This window comes from Artemia franciscana, chromosome 10, assembly GCF_032884065.1.
Source record: "Artemia franciscana chromosome 10, ASM3288406v1, whole genome shotgun sequence".
In the NCBI taxonomy this organism is placed as follows: domain Eukaryota; kingdom Metazoa; phylum Arthropoda; class Branchiopoda; order Anostraca; family Artemiidae; genus Artemia; species Artemia franciscana.
Window position 1 is genome coordinate 6617708 of NC_088872.1, and position 17530 is coordinate 6635237.

General features: G+C 34.7%; 1 protein-coding gene across 3 annotated transcripts in view; it reads left to right on the top strand.

Moving 5' to 3' along the window:
- The window catches only part of LOC136031711 (katanin p60 ATPase-containing subunit A-like 1), a 63567-nt gene that overhangs the window by 38573 nt on the left and 7464 nt on the right, over nucleotides 1-17530 (top strand). For all 3 annotated transcript variants that reach the window (XM_065711413.1, XM_065711412.1, XM_065711414.1), the window contains exon 9: nucleotides 13359-13501. In XM_065711413.1, the coding sequence (XP_065567485.1) occupies nucleotides 13359-13501 (143 nt within the window). The remainder of the gene's footprint in view (nucleotides 1-13358; nucleotides 13502-17530) is intronic.

A 17530-nucleotide genomic window follows, 5' to 3' on the forward strand; every position in this document is an offset into this window, starting at 1 on the left:
CCCTGGATAAGGCCATGTCCGTATGAAAGGTATGAATAAAAAACAAAGAAAGGCTTTTTAGGAAAAAAGAGGAAAGGTTGAGTAGACCACTCCTCTGCCTTTCCATCGTGTTAAAAATAAGAACATAATTATACTGGGAATATGATATTATAATTATAATATGAATCAGTAAATATATGTGGCAAATATATGTAACAAGAATATAAATATATGAGGCAATATTCACTGTACTGAAAGCTTTTGAGAAATTACGGTAAAGAACTGGAAATGTCATACGAAATAAAATAACTAAGGAAAACTATTTTGAAAATGCTTTGTTGGATATTACCGTGTTCACCAAGGAATATAGGATTTGATATTTGATTCTTTTTTTTGGATAGCCAATTTACTGAAATTTAACATGTAGTTTTTTAAGAACAATTCGTTCCCAGATGTAAGAAGAAAAAGAAGCAACATTTTGTAAAGAAAAGCTTATATATAAAAAAAGGCAATATCTTATAAAGGAAAACATCCTTTATTATTTATATTATTAAATGTATTATTAATTTTTTTAATTTTGGCTTTAAGTTTCAGAATTTAATTTGAATTAAGTTTAAAATTCCCTGTTTTGTCAATTCTCAGGCAGTTTAGGAGCCAGAACTAAAAATTCAAAAGACTTAGCTAGAAATAAACTTAAAAAATAACCTTGTTTACACGGCTAGGAGCCACGAAACGCATATCAGCAACAATCAGTCCTGCACCACTGAAAACCCTTTCTGCTGCGGTACTTGTTGCCGGCAACAATAGAACTTTTCTTGCCAAAGCTGCAATCCATGACAGCTGAATAAAATATATATCAGAAGGCAATGGTCGGATTGATTGCATCAACTAGGACAGGATCATTTTATCTCCTGGCATGGGCTGCCAAGGCCAGATATAAATCAACTTTACGCCAAGTCACATCATCCTTTTGATCCTGTTCTGCATCGTCGCTCTCACACATTTATCTGATCAAGCAGCCTTCCTTTTTTTTATGTATGATCATGAGGAAATTTAGAGTGTCTGCTCTTCTGAGAAAATCCACGAACCATATTCACACAACTGATTGTGGGTAGCAGATCCACTGACAGCACCAGAGATTATAGCCTCCTCCTTCAAAATTTTTGAGTGCCGTCTCCTCTTTGTACAAAAAGGATTTCATCTGTACTAAAATGCTCACCACAAGTAGAAGTGGAGGGACTTTGAGTGTTGATTGGACAAATTCTGCTCATAGGAGATGTGATAAAGTAGATTATGTCAGTCTCTAGCACTAGAGTCTTAACCATTTTGAACAAGAATTCCCTTCTTGTCAGTGAACCACGAGGAATGTTCAGATGCACATCAGTTTCATTAATCTTGAATGTTTCGAGATCCAAAAGTGCAGCTATCACCATGGGATGGGAAGCGAAAGTCAAACTTGTTTCTCATCTTTTCTTTCAGAAGGAAAATACAGCTTCTCTTATTTGGTTGCTCAAGGTGACCTTTTAGGAGGCCCCAAAAGAGCAGAACAACATTTAGGGTGGAAAAGAATTCTCCCTCAATAGCCTCGACGGTAGTAGAAAAATTTGATAGTATAGAGCAAAGGTCACGCATCAGTTAATATTCCTCATCATCCAGAGCAAGGCCAGATTACCCAATTTTACACAAAACACTTGCCAGAGGGCCTTTGCATTATACTATATGTTGCATTCCATCTTGTGGGCAAATTCTGTTTTAGGGACCTGTATTGTTCATATCTTGGTAACATAGATGATAACAGATGATCAGCAACCTGCACAATGTGCAACTGAGCATCAGCATCAAGAACATATTCTGAATCACAAAATTTTTTAAGGAATTCATTTCAATCTTAAATTTGAATTTTTGTGAGAAGGTTGTTAGTAAGACAAAGAATTTTTTCATATAAAATTAGTTCTTCCACTTTGTACATGCTTCCATGTATATATGTAAAAAAAGCCTGTACACATGTAAAAATCTTGTTCTAAGGCTTTTGTATAATAGCTGCTTTTTTTGGATATTGTAAAGCATTTATAAATAAGGAAATCGAGGAATATCATGCTAGTCGAAACTATCTTAAATAGAAAATATTTCATAGCGAAGAGGACAGAAACAAATGAATGATAATCTAAAGTCCATAGTTAACGAGTAGATTCAAAAACATTTTTGAGAGGATCCAAAATTTTTGCATATACCATTAAATATTAGGTTTTGCATCATATTTGCTTCTCAATAGTCTCAGAAAAAAATTCGACGCTTCGAATTTCCGATGGAGCACCGCCGCCAACCGTATCAGCAGTGGCGACGGCGCGCTGAAGCCTTTTCGGTGGCGGTGCGCTGAAAGTTTTAAGCGGCACGCCGCCGGTTTTCGGTTTGGCTTCTTGGAGTAATGTATACTCTGTATGAACCGTCTTAATCCAAAATTCTAAACCACAATCTTGCTTACAGTTAAAATGAAATGAAAATACAGACAAACGGATATAATTTTTAACTAGGACAATAAATAAAAATCAAACAGTTCGTGGTAACGAACTGTAGTAAGGAGCGACTCGGCTCAATAGTAACCAAAACTCTAAAAAATGGAGTTTTGATACCAATAGCTACATCAAAAGAATCGCATTTTAATGCTGATTTTAAATATATAAGTTTTATCAAGTTTAATCTTACCCATCAAAAGTTACGAGCCTGAGAAAATTTGCCTTATTTAGAAAATAGGGGGAAGCACCCCCTAAAAGTCATACGATCTTAATGAAAATCATACCATCAGATTCAGTGTATCAGAGAACCCTATTGTAGAAGTTTCAAGCTCCTATCTATGTAAATATGGAATTTTGTGTTTTTTGCCATAAGGCAGATCACGGATGCGTGTTTATTTGTTTGTTTGTTTTTTTCCCAGGGGTCATCGTATCGACCCAGTGGTCCTAGAATCTTGCGAGAGGGCTCAGTCTAATGGAAATGAAAAGTTCTAGTGCCCTTTTTAAGTGATCAAAAAAATTGGAGGGCACCTAGGCCCCCTCCTACGCTAATTATTTTCCCAAAGTCAACGGATAAAAATTCTGAGATAGCCATTTTATTCAGCATTGTGGAAAAACCTTATAACTATGTCTTTGGGGACGACTTACTCCCCCACAGTCCCCGAGGGAGGGGCTACAAGTTACAAACTTTGACCAGTGCTTGCATATAGTAATGGTTATTAGGAAGTGCACAGACGTTTTCAGGGGGATTTTTTGGTTGGGGGAGGGGTTGACAAGAGGGGGATACGTTGGGGGAACTTTCCATTGAGGAATTTGTCATGGGGGAAGAAAATTTCCATGAAGGGAGTGCAGGATTTTCTAGCATTATTTAAAAAAAATGAAAAAATAAATATGAAAAGTTTTTTCAGCTGGAAGTAAGGAGCAGCATTAAAGCTTCAAACGAACAGAAATTATTACGCATATGAGGGGCTCACCTCCTCCTAATACCCCGCTCTTAACGCTAAATTATTTTTAGTGATTTCAACTATTTATTCTACGGCTTTTGTGATTCAGGGGTCATTCTTAATGAATTGGGACAAAGTTTAATCTTTAATGTAAAGAGCGAGGCACTGACGAGGGGGTGAACCCCTCATATGTGTAATAAAAACATGAGATTACAAAAGTGCGTTACGTAAGCTAATTTATAAGTTACGTTTATCTTTTACTAATAAAAACATTCGTAAAAATTAAAAGTTGTAGTTGCCTTTTTAAGTAACCAAAAAATCGCAGGGCAACTAGGCTTCCTCCACCGTTCCCTTTTTTCTCAAAATCATTCGATCAAAAATCATTCGAGAAAGCCATTAAGCCAAAAAAAAACTTGCGGAACTCTCTTCTGCGGAGAGCCAAAATCAAAACATGCATTGATTCAAAACGTTCAGAAATTAAATAAAAAAACATTTTTTTTAGCTGAAAGTAAGGAACGACATTAAAACTTAAAACGAACAGAAATTACTTCGTATATGAAAGGGGCTGCTTCCTCATCAACGCCCCGCTCTTTACGCTATAGTTTTTTACTGTTTTAAAAAGCAGAATTGAAAAAAATTGAATTGAAAAAAAAAGAATTGAAAAAAAAGAATACTGTTTTGAAAAGCAAAAAGTTTTTTAAATCTCCATTTAAAAAAAATTTATTTATTTTGAGTGTAATTTAACTGCTTCTCGAACAACCTGTTTTATGCCTAAGTAATTGAGAATAAGGAAGGTTTCTTCAACAAGTATTTTATGGCTGGGGTTATCAAAAACACGGTTGCTTAAACCAGGATGGAGATAAATATTAGTACTAATAGAATGTAGAGATTTGGTTAGGTCATCTTTGTGCTGTTGTATGCGTTTCTCTAAATTCTGATGAGTTCCACCAAAATAGTAATTGCCTCAGTAACATGATTTTGGAAAAGTCCCTCTTCGGCGAATAATTGAGGTTTTGTCTTTATCAGAATTTAGGAAGTTCATGATTTTGAAATTATTAGTAAATAAGATTATTAAGATTAGTTAAGATTATTTTGTGTGCAAACTTTTTTTTTTAAATCTGTAGTGACTTTTGGGATATATGGAAGATAGATTATATTTGAGGGCTTATCTGAAGCCTCAAATGGTAAAAGACCTTTCATTTTAAGGGAGTGTCTTTTTAGTCTACGGCTAATTGTATTATTAATTAGGACAGTGGGATACCCGCTTCCAAAAAGTATGTCTCTGATAAAGTGTAGTTCATCTGTGATTTGAAATTCAGAGCAAATGTTTATGATACGGTCGACGAGAGAAGTTACAACAGCTCTGTTAACTTGTGGGATGTGATTTAATTTAAAACAGAAATATCTTTGTTTTGTGTTGGTTTCTGTAAATAGTAAATCCAGTTGATCAATGCTATGAATAATTAATACATCTAGAAACGGTAATTTATTTCCAATTTCAATTTCTATGGTAAACTGTAAATTTCAAGCATATGTATTAAGGTGATCTAAAAAGCCCCCAAGTTCATTTTCTCCATAAATTCAAAGTGATATTACGCCTTCTATGTAATGTTCCCAATTGATATGTTTCAAACAATATGAATTTAAAGCCCAATTTTCGAGGATTTCTACATAAATATTCACCAGTAATCCAGATAGAGGTGCCCCCATTAGTAAAGCCTTCATTTGCTGATAAAAGAAATACGGAATGACAGATTGCCGGAATGACAGATTCCTTTTCGGCCAACTGTCTAGGGCTAAACGAAAAGCATGCCGTTCTCGTGTGGGGTGGGAAGATGTCATAAATAAAGATTTAAGGGGATTCTCCCGTTTATCAAAATGAAGCAAAAAAATTGACATTAAACACAAAATATCAAATTAAGAAAAAATCGATATAAGAAAATAGGTTTACCTCCTATTAAATTTATTTGAATTTCTCTCTCTTGCATTATGGAAGTCTAATCATAATCATAACGCTTCCAATAAAAATTTAAGATTACCTTATCTTTTTTTAATGTTTTCGCTTTTATAACTTTAATAAATCAAATATTATTAACATTTCAAGGAGTAAATATCAGCATATGTAGGCTACATTAAACTGACAATGCACATTCATTTCTATTTTTCCCTGTAAAGTGCGTAGAATTCGTAGGGGTTTTGAGTCCTATTCGAAACCCCTATCAGAAGTGATAATGAGCATAAATTAAGTCAAATAATTTTCCAAGCGTAAAATTATCACAGATCATTATGAGTAAATAAATGAAACTCAAATCGACCAAATATTACCATAAATAGCCGAGTCAAACTCAAAACGAGCAGAAATTAACATAAACAGGGCTGAAAACCCCATCACTTCTCAAGACCAGAACATGATTTGCGCTTTATTGAAAACTCGCATTTTTTTACTTTCATAAATAAAAAGTTATCAAAACTTTAAGGAATAAATATCAATATGTGTCAATTGAACTGATAATCCACGGTCATTTTTTTTTTCATTAAAGCGCAAATTCTGTTCTGGTTTTTAGAAGGTATGGGGGCTCCTTGAGCCCCCTCCGAAGATCATAACCAAACAAGCACGAAATGGTATCAGAATATATACGAAGAAGGAAGGGGAAAGGAGTCCCCTCCTCGCAGATTGGTCCATGGATTTCTCCCTTGAGGAATTAAAAAGCGCTGGTCAATTCTTTTTTATACTCCTTTGACAGCCTCCCCGGTACCCTCTCAAATGATCAGACCGGTGTGCGTCTATGTAGATGTTATTATTCAAAAATTAATGTTTCCTAAAACATTTATACCAAAACAGTACGAATATATCTTGACGTAAAAAGTGCTATTCAAAAAGTGAAATGCCTCCATGGGAGAACCCCTTTGCTAAATTTTTCCGGACTAATCAAACAGTTCGTGGTAACGAACTGTAGTAAGGAGCGACCCGGCTAAATAGTAACCGAAACTCTAAAAAATAAAATTTTGATACCAATAGTTACACCAAAAGAATTGTATTTTAATGCTGATTTTAAATATATAAGTTTCATCAAGATCAGTCCCACCCATCAAAAGTTAAGAGCCTGAGAAAATTTGCCTCATTGTAGAAAAATAGGGTAAACGCCCTCTAAATGTAATACAATCTTAACGAAAATCACACCATCAGATTCAGCGTATCAGAGAACCTTATTGTAGAAGTTTCAAGCTCCGATCTACAAAAATGTGGAATTTCGCATTTTTTGCCAGAAGACAGATCACGGATGTGTGTTAATTTGTTTTTTGTTGTTTTTTTTTCCCAGGGGTGATCGTATCGACTGACTGTTCCTAGAATGTCGCGAGATGGCTCATTCTAACGGAAATTAAAAGTTCTAGTGCCCCTTTTGAGTGACCAAAAATTGGAGGGCACCTAGGCCCCCTCCCACGCTCATTTGTTCCCAAAAGTCACCGGATCAAAATTCTGAGGTAGCCATTTTATTCACCATAGTCGAAAAACCTAATAACTATGTCTTTAATTTGTTTATTACTCCCCCGCAGTCCCCGTTGGAGGGGCTGCAAGTTAAAAACTTCGACCTGTGTTTACATATAGTAATGGTTACTGGGAAGTGTACAGACGTTTTCAGTTTTTTTTTGGTTTAGGGGGGAGATTTGAGGAGGGGGTTGGTTTGTGGGAGGATATTTCCATGGAGGAACTTCTCATAGAAAAGAAAATTTCAATGAAGGGGGCGTAGGATTTTCTAGCGTTATTTGAAAAAACAACGAAAGAGTAAATATGAATAGTTTTTTCTACTGAAAGTAAGGAGCAGCATTAAAACTTAAAACGAACAAAAATTATTAGGCATATGAGGAGTTTACCTCCTCGTAATACCTCACTCTTTACGCTAAAGTATTTTTAGTAATTTCAACAATTTATTCTACGGCCTTTGTGATTCAGAGGTTATTCTTAAGGAATTGGGACAAAATGTAAGCTTTAGTGTAAAGAGCGAGGTATCGACGAGGGTTTAACCCCCTCATATACGCAATTAAAACATACGAATATAGAAGTTCGTTACGTAAGTTAATTCGTAAGTTACGTTTATTTTTTTACCAATGAAAATGTTCGTAAAAAATTAAAAGTTCTAGTTGCCTTTTTAAGTAATCAAAAAAATTAGAGGGAAACTAGGCCTCCTCCCTCGCTCCTATTTTCTCAAAATCTTCCGATTAATTAATATGCAAATTTCGTTTTAATTATTTATGTGCGGAGAGCCAAGATCAAAACATGCATTAATTCAAAAACGTGCAGAAATTAACTAAAAAAAATAAGTTTTTTTAAATGAAAGTAAGGAGCAACATTAAAACTTAAAACGAACAGAAATTACTCCGTATATGAAAGGGGATTTTCCTCCTCAACGTCCCGCTCTTTACGCTAAAGTTTCTTACTGTTTTAAAAAGTGAAGTTAAGAGAAAGAGTCAAACTTTAGCGTAAAGAGCGGGACATTGAGGAGGAAAAGCCCCTTTCATATACGGAGTATTTTCTGTTCGTTTTAAGTTTTAATGTTGCTCCTTGATTTCATTTAAAAAAAAAACTTGTTTTTTTAGTTACTTAGATACAGGATATGCACTCGCCAACTAGATTTTTCCGTTTGAAGAGCAGGTTTCTTCAAACATTCGAAAAGCAAATAATTTTTCTTGTCACATTGCCTTTCTGTTTATAATTAAAATGAAATCAAAAGATATAATAATGGGCAGTTTCAGTGGCGGCCTTATTGTGGCGGTCTTTTGCAAATTCGGAAACTTAATAATTTTAACATGATTGTTCGGATTCACCATAAAAAGTCTATTGTTTTGATACCCACATTGCTACCAATTACATTTGTAAGGATTTCGTTTACTGTTGATACTGTGATGCAAAAGGTGGCTGTATCTTTATCAAGACTAGACCTACTTTGCCTGAGCAACGTGAAGTGTTGCGGCAACCTTTGCCCGGTTTCGCCGAATAAAGTGTTGCGAGAGCAACACTTTGGTTTTGTTTCTTTGCTATCGGTTAAACGCTGAAGTTGTCAGTCTATCGAAGCTTTTAAAGCGTGATGTTCAAAGAAGAACGCGATCAGTAATCACACGATCAAAGGCTATTCCTCAGCGTTGAAAAAACAACAATAACAAAAGAATATCGAAAGAAGGGACTAAATTGACTTTGCAGCCAGTTGAACTTTATCCTTTTCAATCGTAGACATCGTGACGGATCAAGACTTGGAACAATACCTTATATAATCTAGTTGGTATTATAAAGCTATCCGTAACTTTTCAGGATCAAAATACCATAGATGACACTATTAATTATTACGAAACTGCCTCGTTGTTTTACGTTATCGTTTGTACCCGTTGCGTAAACACTTAATTCTAGGTTACAGTGAGTATGGGTAGGCTACACCAACTAGCAAAAGTTACAAGCCCCTCTTCACTAAAGATGATTGTAGCCTAACAGACGATTATTACTTACAAGTCCCCTACATGTCTTACCACTGGAACCAATTCGGTCTTATCATCAAATACACTGGAAACAAATAATAGGTACACCAAATAGCAAAATTTGCAAACCCCTCACTGCCGAAGATGATTATGAGCTAACAGCTGACCTTTCCTTACAAGTCCCCTACATGTCTCAAAATTTGTATTGGCTTATTTTTGGTTTTAGTGTGTACCCTACTACTGAAGTTGTCGACCCCTTGAAACTTTCAAACTAGTATATCTCATGAAGGAATTTTTGTATTAAAAAATGGATTACATATACTTAAATAAGCTCATCAAGAGTTATCCATTGCCCTCGAAAAAAAAAATTCTATCTGTCTTAGTTCAAAAGTTGATTTTTTTGCCGTAGGCCAACTTTCTAACGTCACCACTTAGAAAGGAGCAAAGGATAAGCTCCAGTTTCTTTAGCAATGACAAAACTTTTGAAATTTAAGAGGTACATCTGATAACATTTCTCTACCTCAATCCCAAGTCCGAAAAAACAAATGATAAACCCAGCAAAAATCACGGCAGCACTTTCGGACCCGTGGGAAAATGCCGCTTTTTTGCTTCTGTAAATTTTTCTATTTATCACTCAAAGAAGATATATTGGCTGTGGAGCCGAGTAACTGCCGCATATATTTAACATTTATAAATTTTAGTTCATCTTCAATTTGAAAGTGGTGCCTGCCTGCTTGCCTGCTATAACGGAGCTTTCCACTCGAAAGCTGAAACATGGTTTGATGAAACGAAAGCTTGGCTGCATAACTTCAGATATTCCTCTCTGACATAGGCTACATAACTCCACTTCACTTCGCACACCATAGGCTCTGGCTCGTGGACAAGCAAATACCATCCTTTTTGGCCCCAGGCAAGAGTTCTGCGGAGCTTTCCAAAATGTAATGCCATATTCATCAATCCGGCCTGAGGTCCACACTATCCATAAAAACCGCACAGGTTAGACCCTTACCAGTTTCCAGGAAGAATAAGCCGACGTTGACGGCATAGGAAAAAAAAACCGGGACAAAACCAAAGTGTTGCTCTCGCAGCACAAATACTGTTGCCGTGACTTGGGCAAATACATTGATAATAATTGCTGCCCGCATCCCCCCAAGCATTCGCAAAAGTATCTTTGGCTGTTTGGATTGCCAGATAGATTTTCTGAAGCCGAAACCGCAAAGCCGCGACCTAAGCTGTCAGTTTTCTTCCGTATACGTATTACGTTGTTTCACCCACAAACTGAAACTGAACTGAAACGGAAAACTGAAACGCCAAAATCAAAATTCAAGAAAACCAATCAACACTATCTAATATTACCTAGCAACATCCCGAAGCTACTGAAAATACTTAAATAAAAAGCTACACTTTTTATTGTAATTGGCTGGGTTTTCTTTATTAAACTTAGGCTGATATGTAAAAATAAAGTTGAATTGTTGAAAAAATAAAGTAGAAAAATCGTGTAGAGTCAGAAAGAAACAAAGATTTAAAATTGATTCGAAAAGTAAAAAATTAGTCGAAATTAATAGTAGGCTCATTTCCTTACGACAAGAGGGATTGAACCTGACTGCCTGCGATAAGCGGACACGCTCTCATCTACTGCGCTATCGTAAGGTATTGAAAGGTTAAATTTTGTCTTATAGTTTACTCACATTCTTTTCACGGAAGAGTTATAATAGTTAATACGACTTCTTTGTTTAGCTATCAGCAGACTTGAGGTTTTATTTATATCGATTGGTAGTTCAAAACATGAAAAGCTAATATCACGATATGGCACAGATAACAAATGGCGAAAAAGATGAATGAAATCAAAAATGTATAGTGATATACTATCGTTGCAATTTCGTCTCAGTACCACTCTGTTCTCGCAAATCTGGGATATACTAGGGCAAAATGCTTAATTAAATGATTCTTTATTTAATTGTTTCCATAGACAGTAGGAGTCAATGGTTAATTAGAAATAAATACAAACAACAAGTAGAAACAGCAGGGTTTTTTTTTTCTTAAGACAGTGGAACGTTATCCGTAAATGAATATTTCGATCCTAAATCCAAGGGCAGTCCTCAGCAAAACAAATGAAAATATAAAAGAAACTTGCGTTAAAATACGACCATTAAAACTGATTTTTATTTTAAAAATAGTCCTAGCCTCCATACTTCAGGGAAATTCAACCAGAAGTGGTACATCAAGTGATGGGACAAAAAACAATTCATTCGAGTGAAATAAAAATAATTAAAAGCACGCTTTCAATGCTGATCTTACCCTTTTGGCAGCTAGCCTCAAAGATCTTTCTGTAACAGGTGCAGCGGTATTGTCTACTAGCTTTTTTAATCATTTTTAATTAGATTTGTGTATAAAGCATTTAGTGAGTACTCCTCCTAATCTCCATTAAAAAAAATATTTATTTTGAGTGTAATTTAACTGCTTCTCGAACAACCTGTTTTATATCGAACAACCTGGTTATCAAAAACACGGTTGCTTAAAGTAGGATGAAGATAAATATTAATGTAGAGATTTGGTTAATTCTTCGTGCTGTTGTATGCGTTTCTCGAAATTCTTATGAGTTCCACCAAAATAGTAATTGCATCAGTAACATGGTATTGGAAAAGCCTTTCTTCGGCGAATAATTGAGGTTTTGTCTTTATCAGTATTTAGGAAGTTCATGATTTTGAAATTATAAGTAAATAAGATTATTAAGATTAGTTAAGATTATTTTGTGTGCAAACTTTTTTTAAATTTTGTAGTGACTTTTGGGATATATGGAAGATAGATTATATTTGAGGGCTTATCTGAAGCCTCAAATGGTAAAAGACCTTTCATTTTAAGGGAGTGTCTTTTTAGTCTACGGCTAATTGTATTATTAATTAGGACAGTGGGATATCCGCTTCCAAAAAGTATGTGTCTGATTAAGTGTAGTTCATCTGTGATTTGAAATTCAGAGCAAATGTTTATGGCACGATCGACGAAAGTTAGAACAGCACGAAGTTACATCAGTTCTGTTAAATTTAAATTAAATGTTTTAAATTAAAACAAAGATATCTTTTTTTGTGTTGGTTTCGGTAAATAGTAAAGTCTAGTTTATCAGTACTATAAATAATTAACAGATCTAGAAACGGTAATTTATTTGCAATTTCAATTTTTATGGTAAACTGTAAATTTAAATCATATGTATTAAGGTGTATATTAAGGCATAATCATATCTAAAAAGCCCCCAAGTTCATTTTTCTCCATAAATTCAAAGGGATATTACGTCATCCAGGTAATGTCCCCAATTGATATGTTTCAAACAATATGAATTTAAAGCCCAATTTTCGAGGATTTCTACCTAAATATTCACCAGTAATCCAGATAGAGGTGCCCCCATTAGAAAAGCCTTCATTTGCTGATAAAAGAATTACGGAATGACAGATTGCCGGAATGACAGATTCCTTTTCGGCCAACTGTCTAGGGCTAAACGGAAAGCAGGTCGTTCTCGTCTGGGGTGGGAGGATGTCATAAATAAAGATTTAAGGGAATTCTCCCGTTTATCAAAATGAAGTAAAAAAAAATGACATTAAACGCAAAATATCAAATTAAAAAAAAATGGATATAAGAAAATAGGTTTACCTGGTATTAAATTTATTTGAATTTTCCTCTCTTGCATTATGGAAGTCTAATCATAATCATAACGCTTCCAAAAAATCGCAGATAGCTTTAAAATCGTAGTAACAGCATACCTGAATACAACGGTGAGGGAGGAGGCCTGAAATTTGTGTATATGTGTTTGAGCTCGATCTGCCTGAAATCTTTGTACTTTATCTCTCTTTCTTTCTTTATGTCTTCAAAGAAACTTTTATGCCGATTTAGTCCCTCTGAAGCTTTCTTTAGTAAATAGAAAGTTCTAGTTTAGACTGTAAGTCCTGATAAAAAGTACAAAAACCTTAAGTTGAATTAATACATCCTTGTATTTCATTGTATTATAGGAGGGGCAGGATCCCCTCTAAAATAATGTGGCTTACTTTTTTTTATGTTTGTAGCCCGATCTGCGTCAGTTCTTTTTTCTTTTTCCCCTCTTTTGCCTTCCAAGTCCATTAAGGCTCAGTTTGTTTCTCATAAGGTTTATAATAAGTTTTGTTTTATAATAAAGTTTTATTGCTAATGTTTTTTTTTTCAAAAAGCCCTAACAAAACACCTTGAAGTCGTATTAAAACATTGCTGTTTATATCAGGAGGGATTTAAAAGGTAAGAAATAGCACAGGTACCCTCATAAAAATTAAAAACTAACCACAAAATTTTTTTTTTTCGTATTTTGAGAACCCACACGCACGCACTCTAAAGAAAGAATTTCCTGGTTCTAGTATTTCGCAACCTAACATCCCCCTTTTTCAGGCATTGTCTTCAGTTTTAAATCGCCCATTTCCTAATCAAACCTTTCCATTTTTAGGCAAGATTCTATGCACCTAGTACCATCTTCATTGATGAAATTGATTCAATATGTTCTCGACGAGGTTCAGAAAGTGAACATGAAGCTTCCAGACGTGTGAAATCGGAGCTTCTTGTCCAAATGGATGGAATTGCCTCCAGCAGGTACGCGGTTTTAAACTGTTACTATGATACTGGTAAATCCTGGGAACCCTCCTTTTCATCGTTTTTATTGATCGAGTGAAGCATTACCTGTCGGAGGCTGGTGTCATCCTGTTTGCAGATGACACTTTGCTTTTTTTAGCTGCACCTTCGCTTGATGTTTTGTATAATAAAATTTATAATGCAGTCTCTGAGTTTCCAACTTTTTCTCAACAAAATTTGTTAACCCTAAACTTTTCTAAAACTGTTTTCATGATATTTTCTAGACTTTTGTCAAGTACTGGAAATGATCAAATCGCGGTTCGAGGAAATGTGATAAAAAAGTATGTGGTTTTAAACTGTTACTATGATACTGGTTTCTGACTTTGATAAAATGAAAGCCGTGTTTCTTCCTTGATTCTTTCTTGACCAGTTCCAGCGAGTCAGTTAATATAATCAACTTGATTAATCAGTCAATCAATTAGTCAATTAGCTAATCAGTAAATTAGTCTGTGCAGTAAATTCTCAAATTAAAAAATTAATATAATTCAATGAATAAATTCAGGTAATCAACAAATTATTCTATCATATTTTCCAGTTCTAGCAATGATCAGAATTTGTCGAGTGTTGAATTAATTAATCCACTTGATTAACCAGTCAATCATTTAGTCAATTAATCGATTAGTCTATTCGTGAGTTAAGCAAATTGCTTTTTTAATCAGTTGATTCAGAAACTCATTCAAGGAGATAGGAAGCATGAAATTATGTTATATAGAATTTATTTACTCAGGTAGGAAGGATGGAGCACATAGACAGGTAGTTGGGTTCATGATGAATAAGGAAGCCGCTAAGTTTTGGTTAGGCTGGACAGGTATTCAATAATAGAATACTAATCGCTCATTTTATGGATAAAAAGCGCAGGTTATCAGTTATAGTAGCATATGCCCCCCGCAGGACCGACTGACGGAGACAGTGTTGACTTTTTGACTTAAAGTTACAGGTGCAAATAGGCAGGTTCCCAGGTAAAAAATATAGTGTTTTTATTAGGAGATTTTAACGGCAAAGGCAGGTAGAAATAGGGATTGATGGTATTCAAGCGTGGTAAGTTTGATGTAGGAAAAGAAAACAGCAATGGCTACAGACTTTTGAAATTTTTTAAGTATAACAATCTAGTTATAATCAATGCAGTAATTGGTCATAAAATGCCCCATAAGTTAACATTTTATTCACGTGATGATAAGACAGCTAACCTTATTGATTATGTTATTGTGAACCGAAGACTGGCTTGATCAATACAAGATGAAAACAAAGGGTTTTCATCCCTTAAAAAAAGGCAAGCGAATATTTTGGTTTAAAAAAAGAAGAAGAGTAAAAAAAAAGAAAAAAAAAGAATAGTCGAGGGAATATTTTGCTTTGAAAAAAAGAAGAAGAGTAAAAAAAAAAAGAAGAGTCAAGGGAGCTTTAAAAAAGAAGAAGAGTAAAAAAAAGGAAAAAAAAAGAAGAGTCAAGGGAATATTTTGCTTTAAAATAAGAAGAAGAGTAAAAAAAAGAAAAAAAAAGAAAAGTCAAGGGAATATTTGGCTTTAAAAAAAGAGGAAGAATAGAAAAAAAAAGAAGAGTCGAGGGAATATTAGTCCTCAATGTTGAAAAGGGAGATAATTCAAATTATAATAATTAAAAAAATGTAATATCAAAAGTGAATAAAAGGAAAAATCAAATCAAAAGACACAAAGTATTCGAAAGTATTATTAATAGAATATTAGTTGTTCATTTTATGACCAAAAAGTGTAGGACATGGTATCAGTCATTGTAGTACATGCCCCTGAAGACCAACTGATTGGGATAGACGTGACTCAGATAAATTTTACATACGGCTAGAGTAACAAATAGAAAGGGTCCCAGGTAGAAATAGGGTATTTTTATTAAGGGATTTTAATGCCCGGGTCGGTAGAACCAAGGACAGATGGTATCCAAGCCTAAGTAAATTTGGTGTAGAAAAAGAAAACAGTAATGGTTACAGAGTTCTACAGTATTGTAGGTACAACAATCTAGCTATAATTAATACAGTGTTTAAGTCATAAAATAGCCAACAAAAGTTAACATGGCATTCACATGATGGTAAAACAACTAACCTTATTGATAATCTTAATGTCAACTGAAGACTGGCAAAATCAATACAAGATACTAGGGTATATAGGAGTGCCATTATTGATGTTAAAAGTGAAGATAACCATCTAGTATTGTCTAGGGTTGATTTAAAGCTGAAATTTCGGAAAGGTAACTACCTCCCGGGAAGTTTTGATGTTGGTAGGCTCCAGGATGAGAATTTGAGAGAAACTTTCCAGGAAGAGTTGAATAGTAAACCCCTCCCCCACCCCCTGGGAAGTTATTATATTAGCAGACTGCAGGATGAGAATTTGAGAGAAACATTCCAGGAGCAGTTGAAAGCTAAACTGGAAAGCTTAAAGTTGGACGATGTAGAGGTAGACGATGGATGGACTAATTTTAGGAAAATGATTTGTGAAGTTGTTGATGGTGTCTTAGGAAAGAAAGTTAGGACAAAATTGATGAGGATCTGGAAGATACTGCTAGATGGCATAATAGTAAAATATTGTACTGGCTTATTAATAAATTAAGAGGAAGTAGTCAATTTGGACTTGTCTCAGTTAAAGATAGGAACGGGGTCGCAATTAGTGATAAGTAAAGAGGTAAAGAGACTAAGAGAGATGTGCAGAACATTTTGAGAATGTGCTAAACCGAGGTTGAGTTGCAAGAAAAGATATAGAGGAAAATAAAAAAGTGTGTGGTATTTTCAGTATGAAGAAAGATTTATTTTGTGAGGAAGAATTAGTGACAGTACTAAAAGAATAAAAAACAATAGGATCCCAGGTGCTGAGAGTGTAGTAAAGGAGTTTCTTAGAGATGGTGGCTCTGAGGTTGGAAATAAGTTACTGAAGATTATGAATATGATTTTTGAAAAAGGGAAGTGTCTAACGATTTTAGGAAAACCGTGATTAAACCACTGAATAAGAAAGTTAACAAGAGTGAGTGTCATAACTATTGAGGCATTAGTCTGGTCTCTGTAGGTGGGAAAATACTTAGTAATATGGTACTTTTTAGACAGAGAGATGCTGCAGACAAAGTTTTAAGAGAAGAACGGTGTGGTTTTAGAAAAAGTAGTCGACCAAATTTTCACTCTTCTGAGGTCAGGAAGAAGTTATTGACGATTATAAATGTAACTTGAAAAAGGGAAATATCTAGCTATTTTAGGAAAACCCTAATTAAAACACAGTCTAAGAAAGCTCGACTGAAATCCACTCGACTGATCAATTAATACAAGTCAGTAAACAAATGAAGTCAATTATTCAATTATGGTTTCTAATTCCGGTGATAATCCAAGCAAGATTGTAATGCTCCAGACAGTGAGCAATTTCCTTTGGGGTGTACCTAAAACTGGAAAAGGTCCCTAACAGCCCCCAAAGAAGCTCCCAAGTTCCTAAAAACCCCTTTTTCAAGGTTAAGCCATGTCAGTACTTAAACTAAAAAGTCTTTTAGTGTGCGACCATTAGTAATCTGAATACTGCAGAATAATTTCAAGGCTACAGCATCCAAGTCTTATTGATAGGGATTGGCGAAGAGATTTGATGTCCTTGGCCTCTTGAAGTCACTTAGGCCTCTGCGCTTTTCTTTTATGTCAGTATTACCGGAAATGTGACATTTTTTCTCAGTTCGCTCTTAATGGATTCACATATTCACCGAAAAGCCATTAATGTCTAACCCTTGCGTACCTAATCCTTATGTCCTTAATGCAGTGGTAGCTGCAACCTAGTAAAGAACACCGGGCCGTAGTAATCAAAAATTAAAAAGATGTTTAAAAAAATTAATAAATTAATGCTCCAAAAGAAACTCAACCAAAAGAAATTAAGGAGTGGTAGTAGTTATTCACTTTTAACTCAAAATTAATTTGCAGTCTCGAAATTTTATTTCTGAATCAAATAAAAAACACGCCTGAAACTTATAGAAAATGAAACTTTATGAAACTTAATGAAATTA